At 44.7% G+C, this 19,686-nt stretch overlaps 1 protein-coding gene across 1 annotated transcript in view; it reads left to right on the top strand.

The window, feature by feature from the left end:
• Positions 1–12,777, top strand: part of PIMREG (PICALM interacting mitotic regulator) — a 55,544-nt gene extending 42,767 nt beyond the window's left edge. The window contains exon 5 of the mRNA XM_063956003.1: positions 11,643–12,777. Coding sequence (XP_063812073.1) covers positions 11,643–11,802 — 160 coding nt within the window. The 3' untranslated portion in view covers positions 11,803–12,777. The remainder of the gene's footprint in view (positions 1–11,642) is intronic.
• The last annotated feature ends 6,909 nt before the right edge of the window (positions 12,778–19,686 follow it).

Raw genomic sequence — 19,686 nt, 5'->3', positions numbered from 1 at the left:
GCGTTGGGAAACACCCATTAGGGTGGATAAGGCGCTCACACGCTTATCAAGTGGCGTTACCGTCTCCAAATACGGCCGCCCTCAAGGAGCCAGCTGATAGGCAGCTGGAAAAATATCCTAAAAAGTATATACACACAGACGGTGGTTATACTGCGACCAGCGATCGCCATCAGCCTGGAGATGCAGTGCTGGGTTGGCTTGGTCGAATTCCCTGACTAAAAATATTTTATTGATATAGAGCATTTAATAGGATGCATTCTATATATATGTATGCGAGATGCACACAGGGATATTTGCACTCTGGCATCAAGATAAGTGCGTTGTCCATATCTCCCAGAAGATGTCATGGACACGACAGTGGTCAGGTGATACAGATCCCATACGGCACATGGAAGTATTGCCGTATAAAGGGAAGGAGTTATTTGGGGTCGGTCCGTCGGACCTGGGGGCCACGGCCACAGCTGGGAAATCCAACCTTTTTACCCCAAGTTACATCTCAGCAGAAAAAGACACTGTCTTTTCAGCCTCAATCCTTCCGTTCCCATGTGGGCAAGCGGGCAAAAGGCCAGTCATATCTGCCCAGACATAGAGGAAAGGGAAGTAGACTGCAGCAGGCAGCCCCTTCCCAGGAAAAGAAGCCCTCCACCAGTGGGGGGGTAGTCTCAAGAGTCTCAGCGCGCAGTGGGATCACTCGCAAGTTGACCCCTAGATCATACAAGTATTATCCCAGGGGTACAGATTGGAGAGTCGAGACATTTTTTCCTCGCAGGTTCCTGAAGCCTGCTTTACCAACGGCTCCCTCCGACAAGGAGGCAGTATTGGGAAAAAATTCACAAGCTGTATTTCCAGCAGGTGATAATCAAAGTACCCCTCCTACAACAAGGAAAAGGGTATTAGTCCTCCACACTATATTGTGGTACTGAAGCCAGACGGCTTGGTGAGACATAGTCTAAATCTGAAATCTTTGAACACTTACATAAAAAGGTTCAAATCAAGATGGAGTCACTCAGAGCAGTGATAGAGAACCGGAAAAAAGGGGACTATATGGTGTCCCTGGACATCAAGGATTACCTCCATGTCCAAATTTGCCCTTCTCAACAAGGGTACCTCTGGTTCGTGATACAGAACTGTCAATATCAGTTTCAGACGCTGCCGTTGAATTATCCACGGCACCCCGGGCCTTTACCAAGGTAATGGCCGAAAAGATGATTCTTAAAAGAAGAAAGGCATCTAAATTATCCCTTACTTGGACGATATCCTGAAAGGGACAAGTTTCCAGAGAACAGTTGGAGGTCGGAAAAGAACTATCTAACGTAGTTCTACGACAGCACGAGTGGATTCTAAATATTCCAAAAATCGCAGCTGTTTTCCGATGATACGGCTGCTGTTCCTAGGAATGATTCTGGGCATAGTCCAGAAAGAGGTATTTCTCCTGGAGGGGAAAGCCAGGGAGTTATCCGACCTAGTCAGAAACCTCCTAAATCCAGGCCAAGTATCAGTGCATCAATGCACAGGAGTCCTGGGAAAAATGGTGGCTTCTTACGAAGCGATTCCATTCGGCAGATCTCACGCAAAAACTTTTCAGGGGGATTTGCTGGACGAATGGTCTGGATCGCATCTTCAGATGCATCAGCGGATAACCCTGTCTCCAAGGACAAGGGTGTCTCTTCTGTGGGGGCTGCAGAGTGCTCATCTTCTAGAGGGCAGCACATTCAGCATTCAGGACTGTGTTCTGGTGACCACGGATGCCAGCCTGAGAGGCTGGGGAACAGTCACACAAGGAAGAAATTTCCAAGGAAGTGTGGTCAAGTCTGGAGATTTCTCTCCACATGAATATACTGGAGCTAAGGGCAATTTACGATGCTCTGAGCCTAGGAAGACCTCTGCTTCAAAGTCAACCGGTGCTGATCCAGTAAGACATCATCATGGCAGTCGCCCACGTAAACAGACGGGGCGGCACAAGAAGCAGGAGGGCAATGACAGCAAGGATTCTTCGCTGGGCGAAAGATCATGTGATAACACTGTCAGCAGTGTTCATTCCGGGAGTGGACAACTAGGAAGATTTCCTCAGCATAAATGAATTCCACCCGGAAAAGTGGGAACTTCATCTGGAAGTTTCCACATGTTTGTAAACCGTTGGGAAAGACCAAAGGTGGTTATGATGGCGTCCCACATGAAGCGCCAGGTCTAGAGACCCTCAGGCAATAGCTGGGACGCTCTGGTAACACCGTGGGTGTACCAGTCGGTGTATGTGTTCCCTCTTCTGCCTTTCATACCCAGTGTATGGAGAATGATAGTAAGGAGAGGAGTAAGAACTATACTCGTGGTTCCGGTTTGGGCCAAGAAGAACTTGGTACCCGGAACTTCAAGAGATACTAGAAAGGATCTTGATTCAGCAAGAATCATGTCTGTTCCATGACTTACCGCAGCTGCGTTGACGCCAGGGCGGGTGAACGCCGGATCCTAAGGGAAAAAGGCATTCCGAAAGAGGTCATCCCTACCCTGGTCAGAGCCAGGAAGGAGGTGACCGCACAACATTATCACCGCTTAGGTGAAAATATGTTCCATGGTGTGAGGCCAGGAAGGCTCCACGGAAGAATTTCAACTAGGTTAATTCCTACATTTCCTGCAAGCAGGAGTGTATATGGGTCTCAAATTGGGGTCCATTAAGGTTCAAATTTCGACCGGTCGATTTTCTTCCAGAAAGAAATTGGCTTCAGTTCCTGAAGTCCAGAAGTTGTTAAGGGAGTACTGCATATACAACCCCTTTTTGATGTCTCCAGTGGCTCTGGGCGATCTCAACGTAGTTTGGGATTCCTAAAATCACATTGTTTTAAACAACTCAAATCTGTGGATTTGATATATCTCACATGGAAAGTGACCATGCTGTTGGTCCTGGCCTCGGCCAGGCGAGTGTCAGAATTGGCGGCTTTATCTCACAAAGCCATATCTGATTGTCCATTCGGACAGAGCAAAGCTGTGGACTCGTCCCCAGTTTCTCCCTAAGGTGGTGTCAGCGTTTCACCTGAACCAGCTTATTGTGGTGCCTGCGGCTACTAGGGACTTGGAGGACTCCAAGTTGCTGGATGTTGTCAGGGCCCTGAAAATATAGTTTCCAGGTCGGCTGGAGTCAGGAAATCTGACTTGCTGTTTATCCTGTATGCACCCAACAAGCTGGGTGCTCCTGCTTCTAAGCAGACTATTGCTCGTTGGATTTGTAGTACAATTCAGCTTGCACATTCTGTGGCAGGCTTGCCACAGCAAAAAATCTGTAAATGCCCATTCCACAAGGAAGGTGGGCTCATCTTGGGCGGCTGCCCGAGGGGTCTCGGCATTACAACTCTGCCGAGCAGCTACGTGGTCGGGGGAGAACACGTTTGTAAAATTTTACAAATTTGGTACCCTGGCAAAAGAGGACCTGGAGTTCTCTCATTCGGTGCTGCAGAGTCATCCGCACTCTCCCGCCCGTTTGGGAGCTTTGGTATAATCCCCATGGTCCTTTCAGGAACCCCAGCATCCACTAGGACGATAGAGAAAATAAGAATTTACTTACCGATAATTCTATTTCTCGGAGTCCGTAGTGGATGCTGGGCGCCCATCCCAAGTGCGGATTATTCTGCAATACTTGTACATAGTTATTGTTACAAAAATCGGGTTATTGTTGTAGGAAGCCGTCTTTCAGAGGCTCCTTTTGTTATCATACTGTTAACTGGGTTTAGATCACAAGTTGTACGGTGTGATTGGTGTGGCTGGTATGAGTCTTACCCGGGATTCAAAATCCTCCCTTATTGTGTACGCTCGTCCGGGCACAGTACCTAACTGGAGTCTGGAGGAGGGTCATAGGGGGAGGAGCCAGTGCACACCACCTGATCTGGAAAAGCTTTACTTTTTGTGCCCTGTCTCCTGCGGAGCCGCTATTCCCCATGGTCCTTTCAGGAACCCCAGCATCCACTACGGACTCCGAGAAATAGAATTATCGGTAAGTAAATTCTTATTTTTGTTTATGGCTGGCACTTTATTAAAGCAATCACTTTACTACCTGTTCTAGGGACTACAAAATACTGCAGCTGTGGAAGCCACTATGTCAAATATCTTTACGTTCCATCGTAAAATTTTAGGTTTGTTACCACAAAACATCAACAGTGCATATTTGCTTCACTGACATTGTAGCTTTCTTGCATGTGTTGTGCTCATTTTGTGATTTGTGCCATTGCTACCTACGGAGGATACTTCATTTACTTCACCATATGAAACAATACATCAGTCCCTACAAAACAGTCACTAATCCAGCAGCACAGTTATACAAGTAGTTTGGCTGCTTCTAAATCAAACTGTAATGGATGTTTTTGCAAGGTTAATCTGAAAGACAAATGTGGCTTCCATCTGCTGAGTGTAGTATTCATAAAAAATATAAAGGTTAGGTCGCATTTCCAGGATACTGCTGATCTTCTGTGAATACTGGGCCCATTCAATGCTGTATATTAAACTGGTGGATTGAATAACTCTGCTGTGGCATCCAGGCATCCCTCATACAATGTCTTTTTTAAATTAAAAATCAGGGCACCCATGTGACTTGACGTTTTGCTTAGGCCAGAAGATCAACTCCATACTTTCTTTTATGTCATACTTGCCTACTCTCCCGGATCATACAGGAAACACCCATAGTTTGGGAGCCCCATGGGCTCATGGGACGGTACCCCCTCGCGTCCTGTCAACTTCCTAGAGAAATGTCCGGTGCTGATTATGCAGTGACGTGATTCTCAGAGAATCACACATTGACCCTGCCCCCTCTTCATAATCTTATGTTTGGCAGCATTGTTCTGTAGGGGCAGGTCTAATTCCGCTAAGCACTCTCCCCCCACTATGATCACTTGCAAAAATGATATGGTGTTTTAGAAGACAAAAAAGTTGTAATAACATGTTTCCAATTATACTGGTATGGGTGCCTCAGTACAGCCACAGAATCTGTGTACTTCATGTGTAAATTCTGGGAAATAAGAGATACGAGCTAAACCTTTTAGGATTAAAAAAAAAAAGGGAAGGAAGGGGGGATGACGACTGCATAGGGAAACCAGGATACATGGACTCCTAGTCCGGTGTATAATCTGTGTACTACAGGGCTGTATTGCAATAAAGCTTTAAAGAAAAAAGTGGTAGTGGAGAGAGACTTTGTTCAATTTCCAGCATTTTATGGCTTATTCTGATCACATCAAAATAATTAACTAATGTTGCCCAAGTATGTGATCATATTTTTAAGTGTTTTGTAGTTGTTCATGTGATCTGTATAGTGTGACATATAGGACTTTTTTAGATGGCATTTTGGAATAGATATATTTTATGGGCATATTAAATAATATAATACAATATAGGCCAAAATACAGTAATAAACAGTGTTGCTGCGTATACAACAAATATTCTATAAAGCTGGGTACACTCTACACAATTCTTGGGTTGACTAGTGAGATATTGGGTCATTGGCATAAGCACTGTTCAATGTGTACGCTGCCTAACGGTCGGTTGATAATGTTGCCCTATAGAAGCCCATGGGCTTATATTGCACAACCCCGCTGAGAGGGATCCAAGCGGATTCCTCCCAGAACGCCACCTACAGTACGTTGTATACTGGCATTGAGCACCAGCTAATAGGGCTGCTTTACCACACATGAGTATTCTCTTTACAATACCAAAGCAGTGTGCTCTGAATGCAGCAGTGAGACCATTCTGTCATTAACAAGCAAAACTATATTGAGTAGGGTGCTGCCATACTGCTGAACACTTGGATACTTTCCCTCCCCTGCCCTGAAACTTATTTTCCTACTACTGTTTTCTCTTACGTCCTAGAGGATGCTGGGGACTCCGTAAGGACCATGGGGTATAGACGGGCTCCGCAGGAGATAGGGCACCTTAAAAGAACTTTGACTATGGGTGTGCACTGGCTCCTCCCTCTATGCCCCTCCTCCAGACCTCAGTTAGATTCTGTGCCCAGAGGAGAAAGGGTACACTGCAGAGAGCTCTCCAGAGTTTTCTGTTTTAAAAGAATTTTGTTAGGTTTTTTATTTTCAGGGAGTCCTGTTGGCAACAGGCTCCCTGCAACGTGGGACTGAGGAGAGAGAAGCAGGGCTGGCTTTACGGTTGGGCTCTGTTTCTAGGCTACTGGACACCATTAGCTCCATAGGGTGTCGGAACACAGGTCTCACCTGGGGTTCGTCCCGGAGCCGCGCCGTCCTCCTCACAGATGCCGAAGATAGAAGCCGGGTGAGTATGAGAAGGCAGAAGACATCACATCTTCATGAGGTAAGGCGCGCAGCGGTAAGCTGCGCGCCATTGCTCCCACTATACACACACAGAGCAGCACTGAAGGGTGCAGGGCGCTGGGAGGGGGTGCCCTGGGCAGCAATATTCCTCACTTCTGGGCATGTTAAGATGCATTAGGCTGCGGAGGCAGTAAATCCAAGAATCCCCCGCCATTTTAATAAAAAAAGCACTGGGACCGAAGCCCGCCGTCGGGTGGGCGGGGCTTGATCCTCAGCACTAACCAGCGCCATTTTCTCCACAGAAGCTGCATGCTGAACGCTGGCTCCCTGGTCTCTCCCCTGCTGAACTTCACAGGCTGGAAAAAAGAGGAGGGGGGCACATTGGCGATGCAGTGAGTGGGAATTGGAATATTATTATATAAAAAAGCGCTATCTGGTCATATTTTTCCACAGTGTTATTAAGCGCTGGGTGTGTGCTGGCATACTCTCTCTCTCCGTCTCTCCTAAGGGCCTGGTTGGGGTTTTGTCCCCTTGTAGGTTAATCCCTGTGTGTGTGGGGTGTCGGTACGTGGTGTCGACATGTCTGAAGCGGAAGGCTTCTCCAAGGAGGAGGTGGAGCAAATGAGTGGTGTGTCCCCGTCGGTTGTGCCGACTCCGGAATGGATGGACATGTGGCATATGTTGAATGCAAGTGTGGCATCTTTACATAAAAGGCTTGATAAGGCTGAATTAGGGGGGACATCAGGGGGTCAATCCTCGGATTGGACCGACTCACAGGGCCCGTCGGGGTCTCAAAAGCGTCCCTTAACACAAGACACTACCGACACGGATTCTGATTCCAGTGTCGACTATGACGAAGTAAAATTGCACCCTAGGGTGACTAAAACCATTCAGTGTATGATTGTGGCAATAAGGGATGTGTTGCATATTGAGGATGAACCCTCGGTCCCCGACACAAGGGTACACATGTTTAAGGAAAAGAAACAGATTATTAATTTTCCCACATCTCATGAATTAAATGATTTCTTTGGAAAAGCTTGGGAGACTCCGGAAAAGAGACCGCAGATCCCCAAAAGAATTTATATGGCATACCCATTCCCTAAGCAGGACAGGGAGATTTGGGAATCGCCCCCCACTGTGGACAAGGCCCTGACGCGCTTGTCCAAGAAAGTGGCGCTACCGTCTCCTGACACAGCGGCCCTTAAGGACCCTGCAGATCGCAGGCAAGAAACTACCTTAAAGTGTATTTATTCTCATACGGGTGCTGTGCTAAGACCGACAATTGCGTCGGCATGGGTGTGTAGCGCAATTGCAGCTTGGACAGATGAGCTGACAGATCATTTTGAAAATATGGATAAGGATACTATATTCTTAACTCTAGCCCATATTAAAGACGCAGTCTTATTTATGAGGGATGCTCAAAGGGACATTGGACTGCTAGCTTCTAGGGCCAATGCCATGTCTATCTCGGCGAGAAGATCCTTATGGACTCGCCAATGGACGGGTGATGCGGATTCCAAAAAACATATGGAAGTACTACCCTATAAGGGTGAGGTATTGTTTGGGGATGGGCTGACGGACCTGGTTTCCACAGCTACAGCAGGTAAATCAAATGTTTTACCATATATTCCCCAACAGCAAAAGAAAGTAACACCCTATCAGATGCAGTCCTTTCGGTCGCACAAGTCCAGAAGAGGTCGGGGATCCTCTTTCCTCGCCAAAGGTAAGGGCAGAGGCAAAAGAGCACCTGCTTCGGCAGGTGCCCAGGACCAAAAGTGCTCCCCGGCTGCTCCAAAACCCACAGCATGACGCTGGGGCTCCCCTGAGGGAGTCCGCACCGGCGGGGGCACGTCTTCGACTTTTTCAGTCAGGCCTGGGTCAGATCAGACCTGAATCCCTGGGTGTTGGAAATAGTTTCCCAGGGGTACAAACTGGAATTCGAGGAGGTGCCCCCGCGCCGATTTTTCAAATCGGCCCTACCAGCTTCCACATCGGAAAGGGATGTAGTGTTAGCTGCAATTCAAACGCTGTGTATACAGCAAGTGATAATCAAGGTTCCCCTGCACCAGCAGGGAAGAGGTTACTACTCAACCCTAGTTGTGGTCCCGAAACCGGACGGTTCGGTCAGACCTATTTTGAATCTGAAATCCCTAAACCTGTACATAAAAAGATTCAAATTCAAAATGGAATCACTCAGAGCGATAATAGCCAACATGGAGGAGGGGGAGTCTATGGTGTCTCTGGACATAAAGGATGCGTACCTTCATGTCCCCATATATGCCCCCCATCAGGAATACCTGAGTTTCGCTGTACAGGATTGTCATTACCAATTTCAGACGTTGCCGTTTGGACTTTCAACGGCCCGAGGATTTTCACCAAGATAATGGCGGAAATGATGGTGGTCCTGCGCAAGCATGTAGTCACTATTATCCCATACTTGGACGATCTCCTGATAAAAGCGAGATCAAGGGAGAAATTGCTGAGCAGTGTGGCACTCTCTCTGAGAGTGCTCCAGCAACACGGTTGGATTCTAAATCTACCGAAGTCACAGTTGATTCCGACAACTCGACTACCGTTCCTAGGTATGATACTGGATACGGAACAAATGAAGGTCTTCCTCCCAATAGAGAAAGCCCAGGACATCCAGAACATGGTCAGAGACCTGCTAAAACCGAAAAGGGTGTCAGTTCACCAATGCACTTGAGTTCTGGGAAAAATGGTGGCGGCCTACGAGGCCATTCCCTTCGGAAGGTTCCATGCAAGGACTTTTCAATGGGACCTTCTGGACAAGTGGTCGGGGTCCCATCTGCACTTACATCGGAAAATAACTGTCCCCAGGGGCCAGAGTGTCTCTCCTGTGGTGGTTGCAAAGTGCTCACCTGCTGGAGGGTCGCCGGTTCGGAATTCAGGACTGGATCCTGGTTACCACGGACGCGAGCCTCCGAGGATGGGGAGCGGTCACACAGGGAAAAAACTTTCAGGGACTTTGGTCAGACCAGGAGTCCTGTCTACACATCAATGTGTTGGAACTCAGGGCCATTTACAACGGCCTTCGACAAGCGGAGAGTCTTCTTCGAAACCTACCGGTTCTGATTCAATCAGACAATGTCACAGCAGTGGCTCATGTGAACCGCCAAGGCGGGACAAGAAGCAGAGTCGTGATGGCGGAAGTCACCAGGATTTTTCGCTGGGCGGAAAATCATGTAAGCGCTCTGTCGGCTGTCTTCATTCCGGGAGTGGACAACTGGGAAGCAGACTTCCTCAGCAGACACGATCTCCATCCAGGAGAGTGGGGACTTCATCAAGAAGTCTTTGCAGACATAACACGTCTTTGGGGAACTCCTCAAATAGACATGATGGCGTCACGCCTCAACAAAAAGCTTCGGAGGTATTGTGCCAGGTCTCGGGACCCTCAGGCAGTGGCAGTAGATGCTCTGATAACACCGTGGGTGTTCAAATCGGTCTACGTGTTTCCTCCTCTTCCTCTCATCACAAAAGTGTTGAGGATCATAAGGCAAAGAAGAGTACAGACGATACTCGTTGTCCCAGACTGGCCTCGAAGGGCCTGGTACTCAGATCTACAAGAGATGCTCACAGGAGATCCCTGGCCTCTTCCTCTGAGGGAAGACCTGTTGCAACAGGGGCCCTGTGTATTTCAGGACTTACCGCGGTTACGTTTGACGGCATGGCGGTTGAACGCCGAATCCTAGCGAAAAAGGGGATTTCGGAAGAGGTCATCCCTACTTTAATAAAGGCTAGGAAGGAGGTGACGGTTAAGCATTATCACCGTATATGGCGAAAGTATGTGTCTTGGTGTGAGACCAAGAATGCACCTACGGAAGATTTTCATCTGGGTCGTTTTCTCCACATCCTACAGACAGGAGTGGATATGGGCCTGAAATTAGGCTCTCTTAAGGTTCAGATTTCGTCCCTCTCGATTTTCTTTCAGAAGGAATTGGCTTCTCTTCCAGAAGTCCAGACGTTTGTAAAGGGAGTGCTACACATCCAGCCTCCTTTTGTGCCTCCAGTGGCACCGTGGGACCTCAACGTGGTGTTGCAGTTCCTAAAATCACACTGGTTTGAACCGCTTAACAAGGTTGAGTTGAAATTTCTTACTTGGAAGGTGGTCATGTTGTTGGCCTTGGCATCGGCAAGGCGAGTATCAGAATTGGCGGCTTTGTCACACAAAAGCCCCTACTTGATTTTTCATGTGGATTGAGCTGAATTGAGGACACGTCCGCAATTTTTGCCTAAGGTGGTTTCTTCATTCCATGTGAATCAACCTATTGTGGTGCCTGTGGCTACAAGTGACCTGGAGGATTCCAGATCCATGGACGTAGTCAGGGCCTTAAAGATTTATGTAGCCAGGACGGCTAGAATTAGGAAAACAAAGGCTCTGTTTGTCCTGTATGCGGCCAATAAGATTGGCGCACCTGCTTCAAAGCAGACTATTGCTCGCTGGATCTGTAATACGATTCAGCAGGCTCACTCTACGGCTGGATTGCCGGTACCGAATTCGGTTAAGGCCCACTCCAGTAGGAAGGTGGGCTCTTCTTGGGCAGCTGCCCGAGGCGTCTCGGCATTACAACTTTGCCGAGCGGCGACTTGGTCGGGGTCAAACACTTTTGCTAAATTCTACAAGTTTAATACCCTGGCTGATGAGGACCTAGCGTTTGCTCAGTCGGTGCTGCAGAGTCGTACGCACTCTCCCGCCCGATTGGATGCTTTGGTATAAACCCCATGGTCCTTACGGAGTCCCCAGCATCCTCTAGGACGTAAGAGAAAATAAGATTTTAAACCTACCGGTAAATCTATTTCTCCTAGTCCGTAGAGGATGCTGGGCGCCCGTCCCAGTGCGGAAACTCTGCAAGACTTGTATATAGTTGTTGCTTACATAAGGGTTATGTTACAGTTGAAATCGGTCTTGGACCGTTACTGTTGTTGTTCATACGGATAACTGGTTATGTATGATCCAGGTTACATGGTATGATTGGTGTGGGCTGGTATGAATCTTGCCCTTGGATTTCTAAATCCTGCCTCGTATTGTCCATCTCCTCTGGGCACAGTTCTCTAACTGAGGTCTGGAGGAGGGGCATAGAGGGAGGAGCCAGTGCACACCCATAGTCAAAGTTCTTTTTAGGTGCCCTATCTCCTGCGGAGCCCGTCTATACCCCATGGTCCTTACGGAGTCCCCAGCATTCTCTACGGACTAGGAGAAACAGATTTACCGGTAGGTTTAAAATCTTATTTTTTTAAACAAATTCCTTTTTAACATTTTTTATTCCATCTGTGACATGGCAAATGCTGACCTTGTTTTAGGTGACAGGAAGAAATGTGATTGTGTATGCTGTTACAAGGCTATTTATGTGTTTTGTGTTCTGTTCTCAGAAAAGAAGCGATTTTGAATTATCACAATTTAATGGCTAACAACCTACGTTGTGCCCGCCGTTCTCGGGTTTCTTGGAGAAGTACCAGGCGACTTCAGCATACTCTTGAAGGCTGGACTGAGATGGCTTTAACCAGTATTGGCAACATAGGTGCACGTTGACATTATGCTATATGCAGCTAGCACTGTGTTTGATATATATGTATACTAACAACAGCACCGTCTGAAAGCTTGTGTGTCTTTTCAGTTACAGCAGAGGTGCATTTGAGCAGGATATAATGGGGGAACAAATAACATTCAGCTCTTGTTACCTGATTGCTCTCTAAACTGCTATATTTGGAATTTTGCGTTCTTGGTTTAATGTATATGAGAATGTAAGCAGCCGTTTTATACACTCTGCAGCCTGTATTTTGCTTTACTATATCGTTGTCTCAAAAATATTGATTCAATAGTGCCCTATGCAGTTTTGAACAGAGTGAATGTGAAATATATAAACAAAATGTCTGGGTCAAACTTTTCACCCCCATATTACAGGGTATATGGCTTTTCCATAATCCAGAGTAAGTGGTGGTGGACACAGAGTGAGGATGCCAGCGTGAAGACCATACCACACCTAGGGATTTACTGTATTTTACGAAGTGCTGAGTTTTAAAACCTGGTGCTTCCGATTGTGCTTGTGTTTGAAATTTAAAAGGCCGATGATTTTACTAGCAAAACATGGCTAGTAAAAGCCCTTTTATACTTTCTGGCATAGACCCGATTGGAAGCGCCTTGTTTAGAACCCAACAATTATTAAACAAACCCTTAAGTGTGTTATCAATATTGAAATAATAATGAGGTTGAAGTGCCTTATTCCCATTAGAGATGACCCCAAAATGTACTCATTCCTGCAGTGCTGATATGAGAATTCTATAAAATGTATTTACTTAGTTGCAGTTTTGGACAAAAAGCAAGTGCGCTTTGACTAAAGCCGTATTCATTACAGAATTATGCCATAAACTTGTCTACCTAATATTTTTATATTGTTAAACACTAGTAATGAAGGAAATACTTTGCACCTTTTTGTACTCTCTTCTATTATCAGTCTTTTATATGTAATCTTTGTATGTTTATAACTAAATATATTGTATATAATAAAATCGCACATTTGTTTTTTTTTCCTACCCTGAAATGTTTTAAGGATCATTTTGTGGAGACAGTGGGTTAGATTTACTAAAGCTCTAAAACAGACAAGTGGTGGTTGCCCATAGCAACCAATCAGATTCTAGCTATCACTTTATTGCATTCTAGAAAATTATAGGCTGAATCTGGTTGGTTGCTATGGGCAACACCACTACCAGTCTATAGAATCTTTAGTAAATCTACCCAGATATATTCTCTAATATCTACAGCATATATTGGCCTGTTTCCTTTCACAGTTTTAACTGTTCACACGCTGCAAAATCACAATGCCCGTGGGAGAGGGCAGTCCAAATATAGTGAGTCTTGCACAGCATTATCAATTTACCAAGATGGACCCCTACAAGGAAATAAGGATTGTGTACTGGCACAGTTTACAGATAATAGCACATATCAAATTTGTATCACAATCTGTATTTATTAGCACCCGAAAGAGGCCAGACATGAAAAATATGTCATCTGCAATTCCCATGGACACCATGAATAATAACCCGAATGACCAAGTACTGCAACCTGTTCTCCCTACTTTTCACACTTGCCTAAGTCCTGCAGCTAGAGGCAAACTGGGTCCCATCCCTTTAACATAGCCAGAGTTGGTAGTGACTCTGGACAGGATAGCAGTCCCTGTTATACAGTAGCTTGTTCTTTGATCCAGACCACAGCCGCCCCATCACCAAGTTTTAAAACCTCCAGGAATATCAGCCGCTCCAGGGAAAGTGAGCTGTGTGAGTTTATATAATATTTCCAATAACCAGATTTAGTGTTGGACAGAAAACTGTGTAATTTGTATGATTAAATACCCTACCACTGTGTAGTGTAGGACCATGGTATAATATCCTATTTACACTTACTTGTAAGTACATCGGCATGTAGTGGGGACATTTACCTGTGATATAGTAGGAATAGAGAGATACCAGATGGCCATCACTGCACTTTGCTATAGTATCCCTAATTCACCACAAAGACCTCAGCACACTTCTATTACCTGGTTATGATAACTCAGGTTATCTCCATGTGTGCAGTTATTGACCACCCTGACAGACCACCATGAGAGTGGTTTAATCACTAATCTTGTACATCACAGAAACGTGATACTTTATCATGTGCAGGATCCACTGAAGGATAACCCAGTTTGTTACTATGTTGTTGTTAATCATTTTGTGAGATTTCTATTCATGATGATCTAAGGCAGGGATGGGGAACCTTCGGCCCTCCTGCTGTTGTTGAACTACACATCCCAGCATGCCTTGCAACAGTATTAGCATGGCCAAGTAGCAAAACTGTAGCAGGGCATGCTGGTATATGTAGTTCAATAACAGCTGGAGGGCCAAAGGTTCCCCATCCCCGATCTAAGGCACAGTTTCCTAGACTCTACCATTACAGTCCAGGATATCCATGCTTGAGTCCAGATGGTTAAATCAAATTGACTGAGATACTAATTAAGTCACCTGTGCTCAAGCATGGATATCCTTAAAACCTGGACTGTAATAGTGGAGTGTGGTAAATTCTGATCTAGAGTATGTTCAGAAACACTGTTGTAATCTGTTCCAAATCGTACAAAAACTGTTGATACAATGTAGGTGACATAATACTGGGTGTGTATGTTACAATTATAAAATGTATATGCATGCTCTAACGGGTTGAATATGGAATCCCGACGATCAAAATACCAACAGGTTCTATTCCCGTTCCATGGGTGTCGTGGACACCCAGGAGTGGGAATAGCTGTGGCGGCGCTGCCAGTATTCTGGCAGTCGGGATTCCGCTGTCGGTATTTTGACCGTCGGGATTCCAACTACATCCCGCTGTAACAATATGCAATGGCATACATTGCTACAAAATAGAAGAACATGTTTTTGCTGCATCTTATAGCGATACTGATACTATCACTAATATGTCAAAGTACTTTTTGTATAGATCATTCTGGTAGGCAAACACTCCATTTTTCTGCCACAATCTTAAAGTAAACGTAAAAACTCAAGCGGTACTCCTCCTTTAAATGCCTGTCTCCCATGATTATCACATCCTGAAATAAAATTGGGAAACCAGTTACTGTACTTGCTGTAAAACACTTGAGCATTTCACCATTTATGGACTGTGCCAAATCTGTCATGGGGCAGATGTACTAAGCCTGGAGAAGTGATAAAGAAGTGATAAGAGGGTGATAACGCACCAGCCAATCATTACGTGTGTGTCATCGCCTTCCACTTATCACTTCTTTATCACTTCTCCAGACTTAATACAGTGTTCCCAAACTGCTACCTCCATATTTTTAAACCCATCTCTTGAGGCAGGACAATTGTGGCTAACTCAGATTATGGAGAAATGTGAATCAATCCATGTACAACCTCATTAAAGAGTTATTTAGGAGTTCTTTTGTGGCATATGAATAGATCTTCGGGGGGAAAAACCCAACCTGTTTGGTGCAATTATTTTATTTGTTTAAAAACAAACTGACATCAAAAAGTATACCGCCTGTAAAAAGTGTACATTTTAGCTTAGAAATACATACTAAATTTTACATGTTGATCCATATTTTACAAGGCATCCATAAGAATATAAACCATTTGTCACCAGAAATAGCTTTACTTTTTTTTTTTTAAACACACATTTGTTTTATTTTTAAAACTCGACACGGAGTTAAGACTCTAGACCAAGAAATCAGTCTCTATTTAGTTTCCCACTGGAAATCACACACCAAGTGAACATCGTATTTGTCACAAATATAGAAAAATAAAACACTTGTTTAAGTGGAGGGGCGGTCATGAGTCTGCAGAGGAAAAGGATCTGCGCTCGGATATTTTAACCCTTTTATATGCGTTCTCATCATAGTCGCCAGTTATGAAAGTACTAAACATAAGAAAATATATGTTGTAGGAAAAGAAGATTTTGGTACTTACCGATAAATCCATTTCTCTGAATCCACTCGGGGACATTGGAACAGTCTTAGTTTCTATGGGGTCAGATTAACTGTTTGCCCAGAAAATAATCTAAATGAGTTTGTCTTAACTTGGTGCCTGGTTAATATGGATGTCAAATTCACCATATTTACATTATCCATAACAAGCATAGATTTATTATATTGTAACAGGACTAATAATGCCTCCCAACTGGTCTGATTGGCCCTTACTTCCCCTGCGCCTCTAACAGTGGATGGCGGTCATTAGGTCGACATACATTGGGTCAACCACGTTTGGTCGACATGGTCATTAGGTCGACATGAGTTTTTCACAATTTTTTTTCCATTTTTTTGACCTTTTTCATACTTAACGATCCACGTGGACTACAATTGGGAACCGTAACCTGGGCGGAGCACAGAGGTTGCGGAGCGAGGCACCTTGCCTGAAACATGGCAAACCATGCGAGGGGACACTGTGCACTAAATGTCGACCTTTTTCCATGTCGACCAAACGTGGTTGACCTAATGAACCACATCCAAAAACAGTACCTGATGCCATGTTTTCCACCCTGCAGAGCATTAGGAATATTTTTCCCCAAGTGACTTGTCAGTATATGGTTGTACAGGTTGCTAAGCATGTCCAACCCATGGAAAGAGTCGGCTTCCCTCTATCTCTAGTCGCCAATTCCCATAAACTAGTGCAGGTTACAGGAATAAGCTTTAAGGTATGTACACACGGTGAGATTTATCCTTTCAATTTTGATTATATAGTCAAAATGGCAAGGAAAGTTACTGCAAATAGATAGCTTGTGATACCGATGCGCGCTCCCGTGGGGTCAGTATTGCAAGGAAAGATAGACTGTGTAGGCAAGTCAATCTTGACTATATTGTGTACAATCTAGTGCATAGTATAGTCAAAATTGGCACTTAGTCAAAACCTCAAGTAAAGATAGTCAATATCGGTGGTTCAGGGCTCCGTGGAGTTCAGGGGAAATTGCAAAGTCAAAATCTCACTGTGTATGCACCTTAAAGGCCCATATAGACAGCCCGATGCGGGGAGAGATGTGTGCTGAGCGAACCGCTCAGCACACATCTCTCCCGCCGCTCAGCACAGCGCGATCTGTGCTGAGCGTGTGGGGGGAGACGGGGGCCGCTCACTTCACCCAGCGGGGGAAGTGAGCGACCCGCTAGATTGGCCTGCACGGCAGGGCTGCGCATCGCTATCGCTGTACGGGGTACACACGGAGCGATCAGGCTTATATTCTAAGCAATCTAGTCAGATTGCTTAGAATATCGCTCCATGAGTACCCCCCTTTAGTGTGTTTTATCAAACCTGTAGAAGTAGCCAATCAGGTTCCTGCTGTCATATATATGGTACATTTTGGGAATAGTAGCTAGACTTGTTGCTAGGGGCAACACCTCCACTTCTCTTTACATGGTGTGATACATTTTTCCATGGAGAGATTTATGAAAGCTAAAGATGGCAAGTGCAGAAGTTGCCAGTAGCAACCAGATTCTAGCTATCATTTGATAAACTCTACTTGATAATAAAAGATGTGTGCATGGAACATTTGCTACATCTATCCCTTATTAGTCTCTTAGCAGATAATAAATCTAAACTAAACCAAACACTTAATTATAGTTGGCCTGTTGGGGCAAAGGCATGGAAGTCTTCACACCCCGTGCTTGTTGTGTAGACATGGATTAATAAATACATTTTCACAAATACCCACATGGCCCAAATGCAATTAAAGAAAACATTTTTCTCTTACTGTCTTTATCATTTCACTGCTCTCAGTTACTGTTAGCGTTTTATGTGCTCTGTAATCGCACTACAAGTCTAAGCAGAACGTTCATTCCACATTCCAGACTCATGAGACCCCCACATCGGAACAAATAGTAGTCATATATAAATCTTGATGCCAATAAACTGGAAATATTGAAAAACATGCCACACAGTAAAACAAGAATACTTTGGTCAAGCATTACGATATATTTTTCCAATACCAAACACTTAGGCAAACATATCGTCAACACTGTAGATTGAAGTAGCTGTCTTATTAAGACCACTTGGCTTATGAGATGCCAGGGGGGGGGTAATAGTATCGCAGATTATTTGTTCACATACAGAATATAAAAAATGTTTGCAAAAATCCTGCATAACACAAAGGTCTTGTTAGGCAGCTGAGTTACCATCAGGTGAGCCTCTCACTAATTATTCTAATTATACTAAGACTATTCTATATGACATGCAGTGTGTTCCAGGCTACTGTAGGTGAGGGCACATCACTAAAGCAGAACAGATATGATTTGGAGATTTATACTTTTCCTCTATTTCAAAATCTGGATATTTTTCAAGTTACACAGAAATGCTCATCATTTTATTAATGTGACATATATCGACTCTCTTTGGTGCAACTTGCCGCCTGCATCATCCACTGCAATTAATTGGAGGAGACAGTCACAAGGTATTGTATAAGACTCAAGAGACAAATAAGACACATTTTGACATTGCTTTATAAAAGGGGTATAATATGTTCCCTTCATAACCTTTGACTTGAAAAAGGAAAAAAAAAAATCTAAATGTTGTATAAAGGGGTTCGGTATGATATAGCGCCGCACGGGATGCCAAATGTCAGTATACCGACACTGGCATCCCAAGCGGCAGAATGCCGGTAGGGGGGAGGCAAGCGCAACAAAGCCCCTTGTGGGCTCTGTGGGGAGCTATGCTCACCAAAGATTCTATTCTCTCTCTATGGGTGTCGTGGACACCCATAGAGGGGGAATCGCCTACCTCGCCGGGATACTGGCAGCGGTATGGTGCCCCCATTGGAATCCCGATGTCTGTATTGTGACAGCTGGGATCCCGACGAGCGGTATGCTATCCGCATACCGCTTAAAGGTATACAAGGAGGCCATATACTTTTAATGGACACTCAATGCATTCTTATGGAAACCGGTTCACTCTAGAACAGTGGTTCTCAAACTCGGTCCTCGGGACCCCACACAGTGCATGTTTTGCAGGTAACCCGGCAAGTGCACAGGTGTATTAATTACTCACTGACACATTTTAAAAGGTCCACAGGTGGAGCTAATTATTTCAGTTGTGATTCTGTGAGGAGACCTGCAAAACATGCGCCGTGTGGGGTCCTGAGGACCGAGTTTGAGAACCTGTGCTCTAGAATACTTGCCTATTGAACTGGAATTTTTCTGATACTTCTGAATTTGGGGTAGATCTCTTATTACACAAATCGCAGCTCCCTCCACCCCTTCTGTCTGGAATCCTTAGAAGCCAGACAGGAAAAGTCAGTAAGTGTACTACATACAGTACGTTTATCATTAGGTAAATCAGTACTGGATCCTCACTGCAATCTGAACATGCTGAGTAGTGGTCCATCCTTGCCACCTTTTCTTCATACATTACTAACATTAGCTAATACTTGCAGTTTTTCCACTCCCTGAAAACTTAAATATATATATATTCTAGTAAGATCTGGTTTTGACTAATATAGAGGTTCTCAACTCCAGTCCTCAAGTATATCAACAGTTCATATTTTCTAGATGCCTGCGGACTCTGTGCTCATGCACAGGTGAGTTAATCTATTTTGATGAGTCAGTAATTATCCCACCTGCTTCCTCCACAGACAGAAATTCTCAAAACACCAACGAAAACGAACAGTTGGAGTTGAGAACCATTGCTGTAATATAAATGTGTGTGTATGTGTATATATATATATATATATATATATATATACACACGCACACACACATATTAATGACCAATATTACTGTTTAGCTTGAAGTATGGATTTGTGTAACTAGAATGTACAGTACATTGTCAAAGTACTATGATGCATGCACTAATTACTATCTATATGCTGAAGAGCCAATATCCACTAGATGGTAGTATTGGTGTTCTTAACGTGTATGAACTTCATGTGCCTAGAGCAATGAATACTCTGAAGGCT

This window comes from Pseudophryne corroboree, chromosome 2 (genome assembly GCF_028390025.1).
Source record: "Pseudophryne corroboree isolate aPseCor3 chromosome 2, aPseCor3.hap2, whole genome shotgun sequence".
Lineage (NCBI taxonomy): Eukaryota > Metazoa > Chordata > Amphibia > Anura > Myobatrachidae > Pseudophryne > Pseudophryne corroboree.
This window is presented reverse-complemented; position numbering and strand designations above follow the sequence as displayed.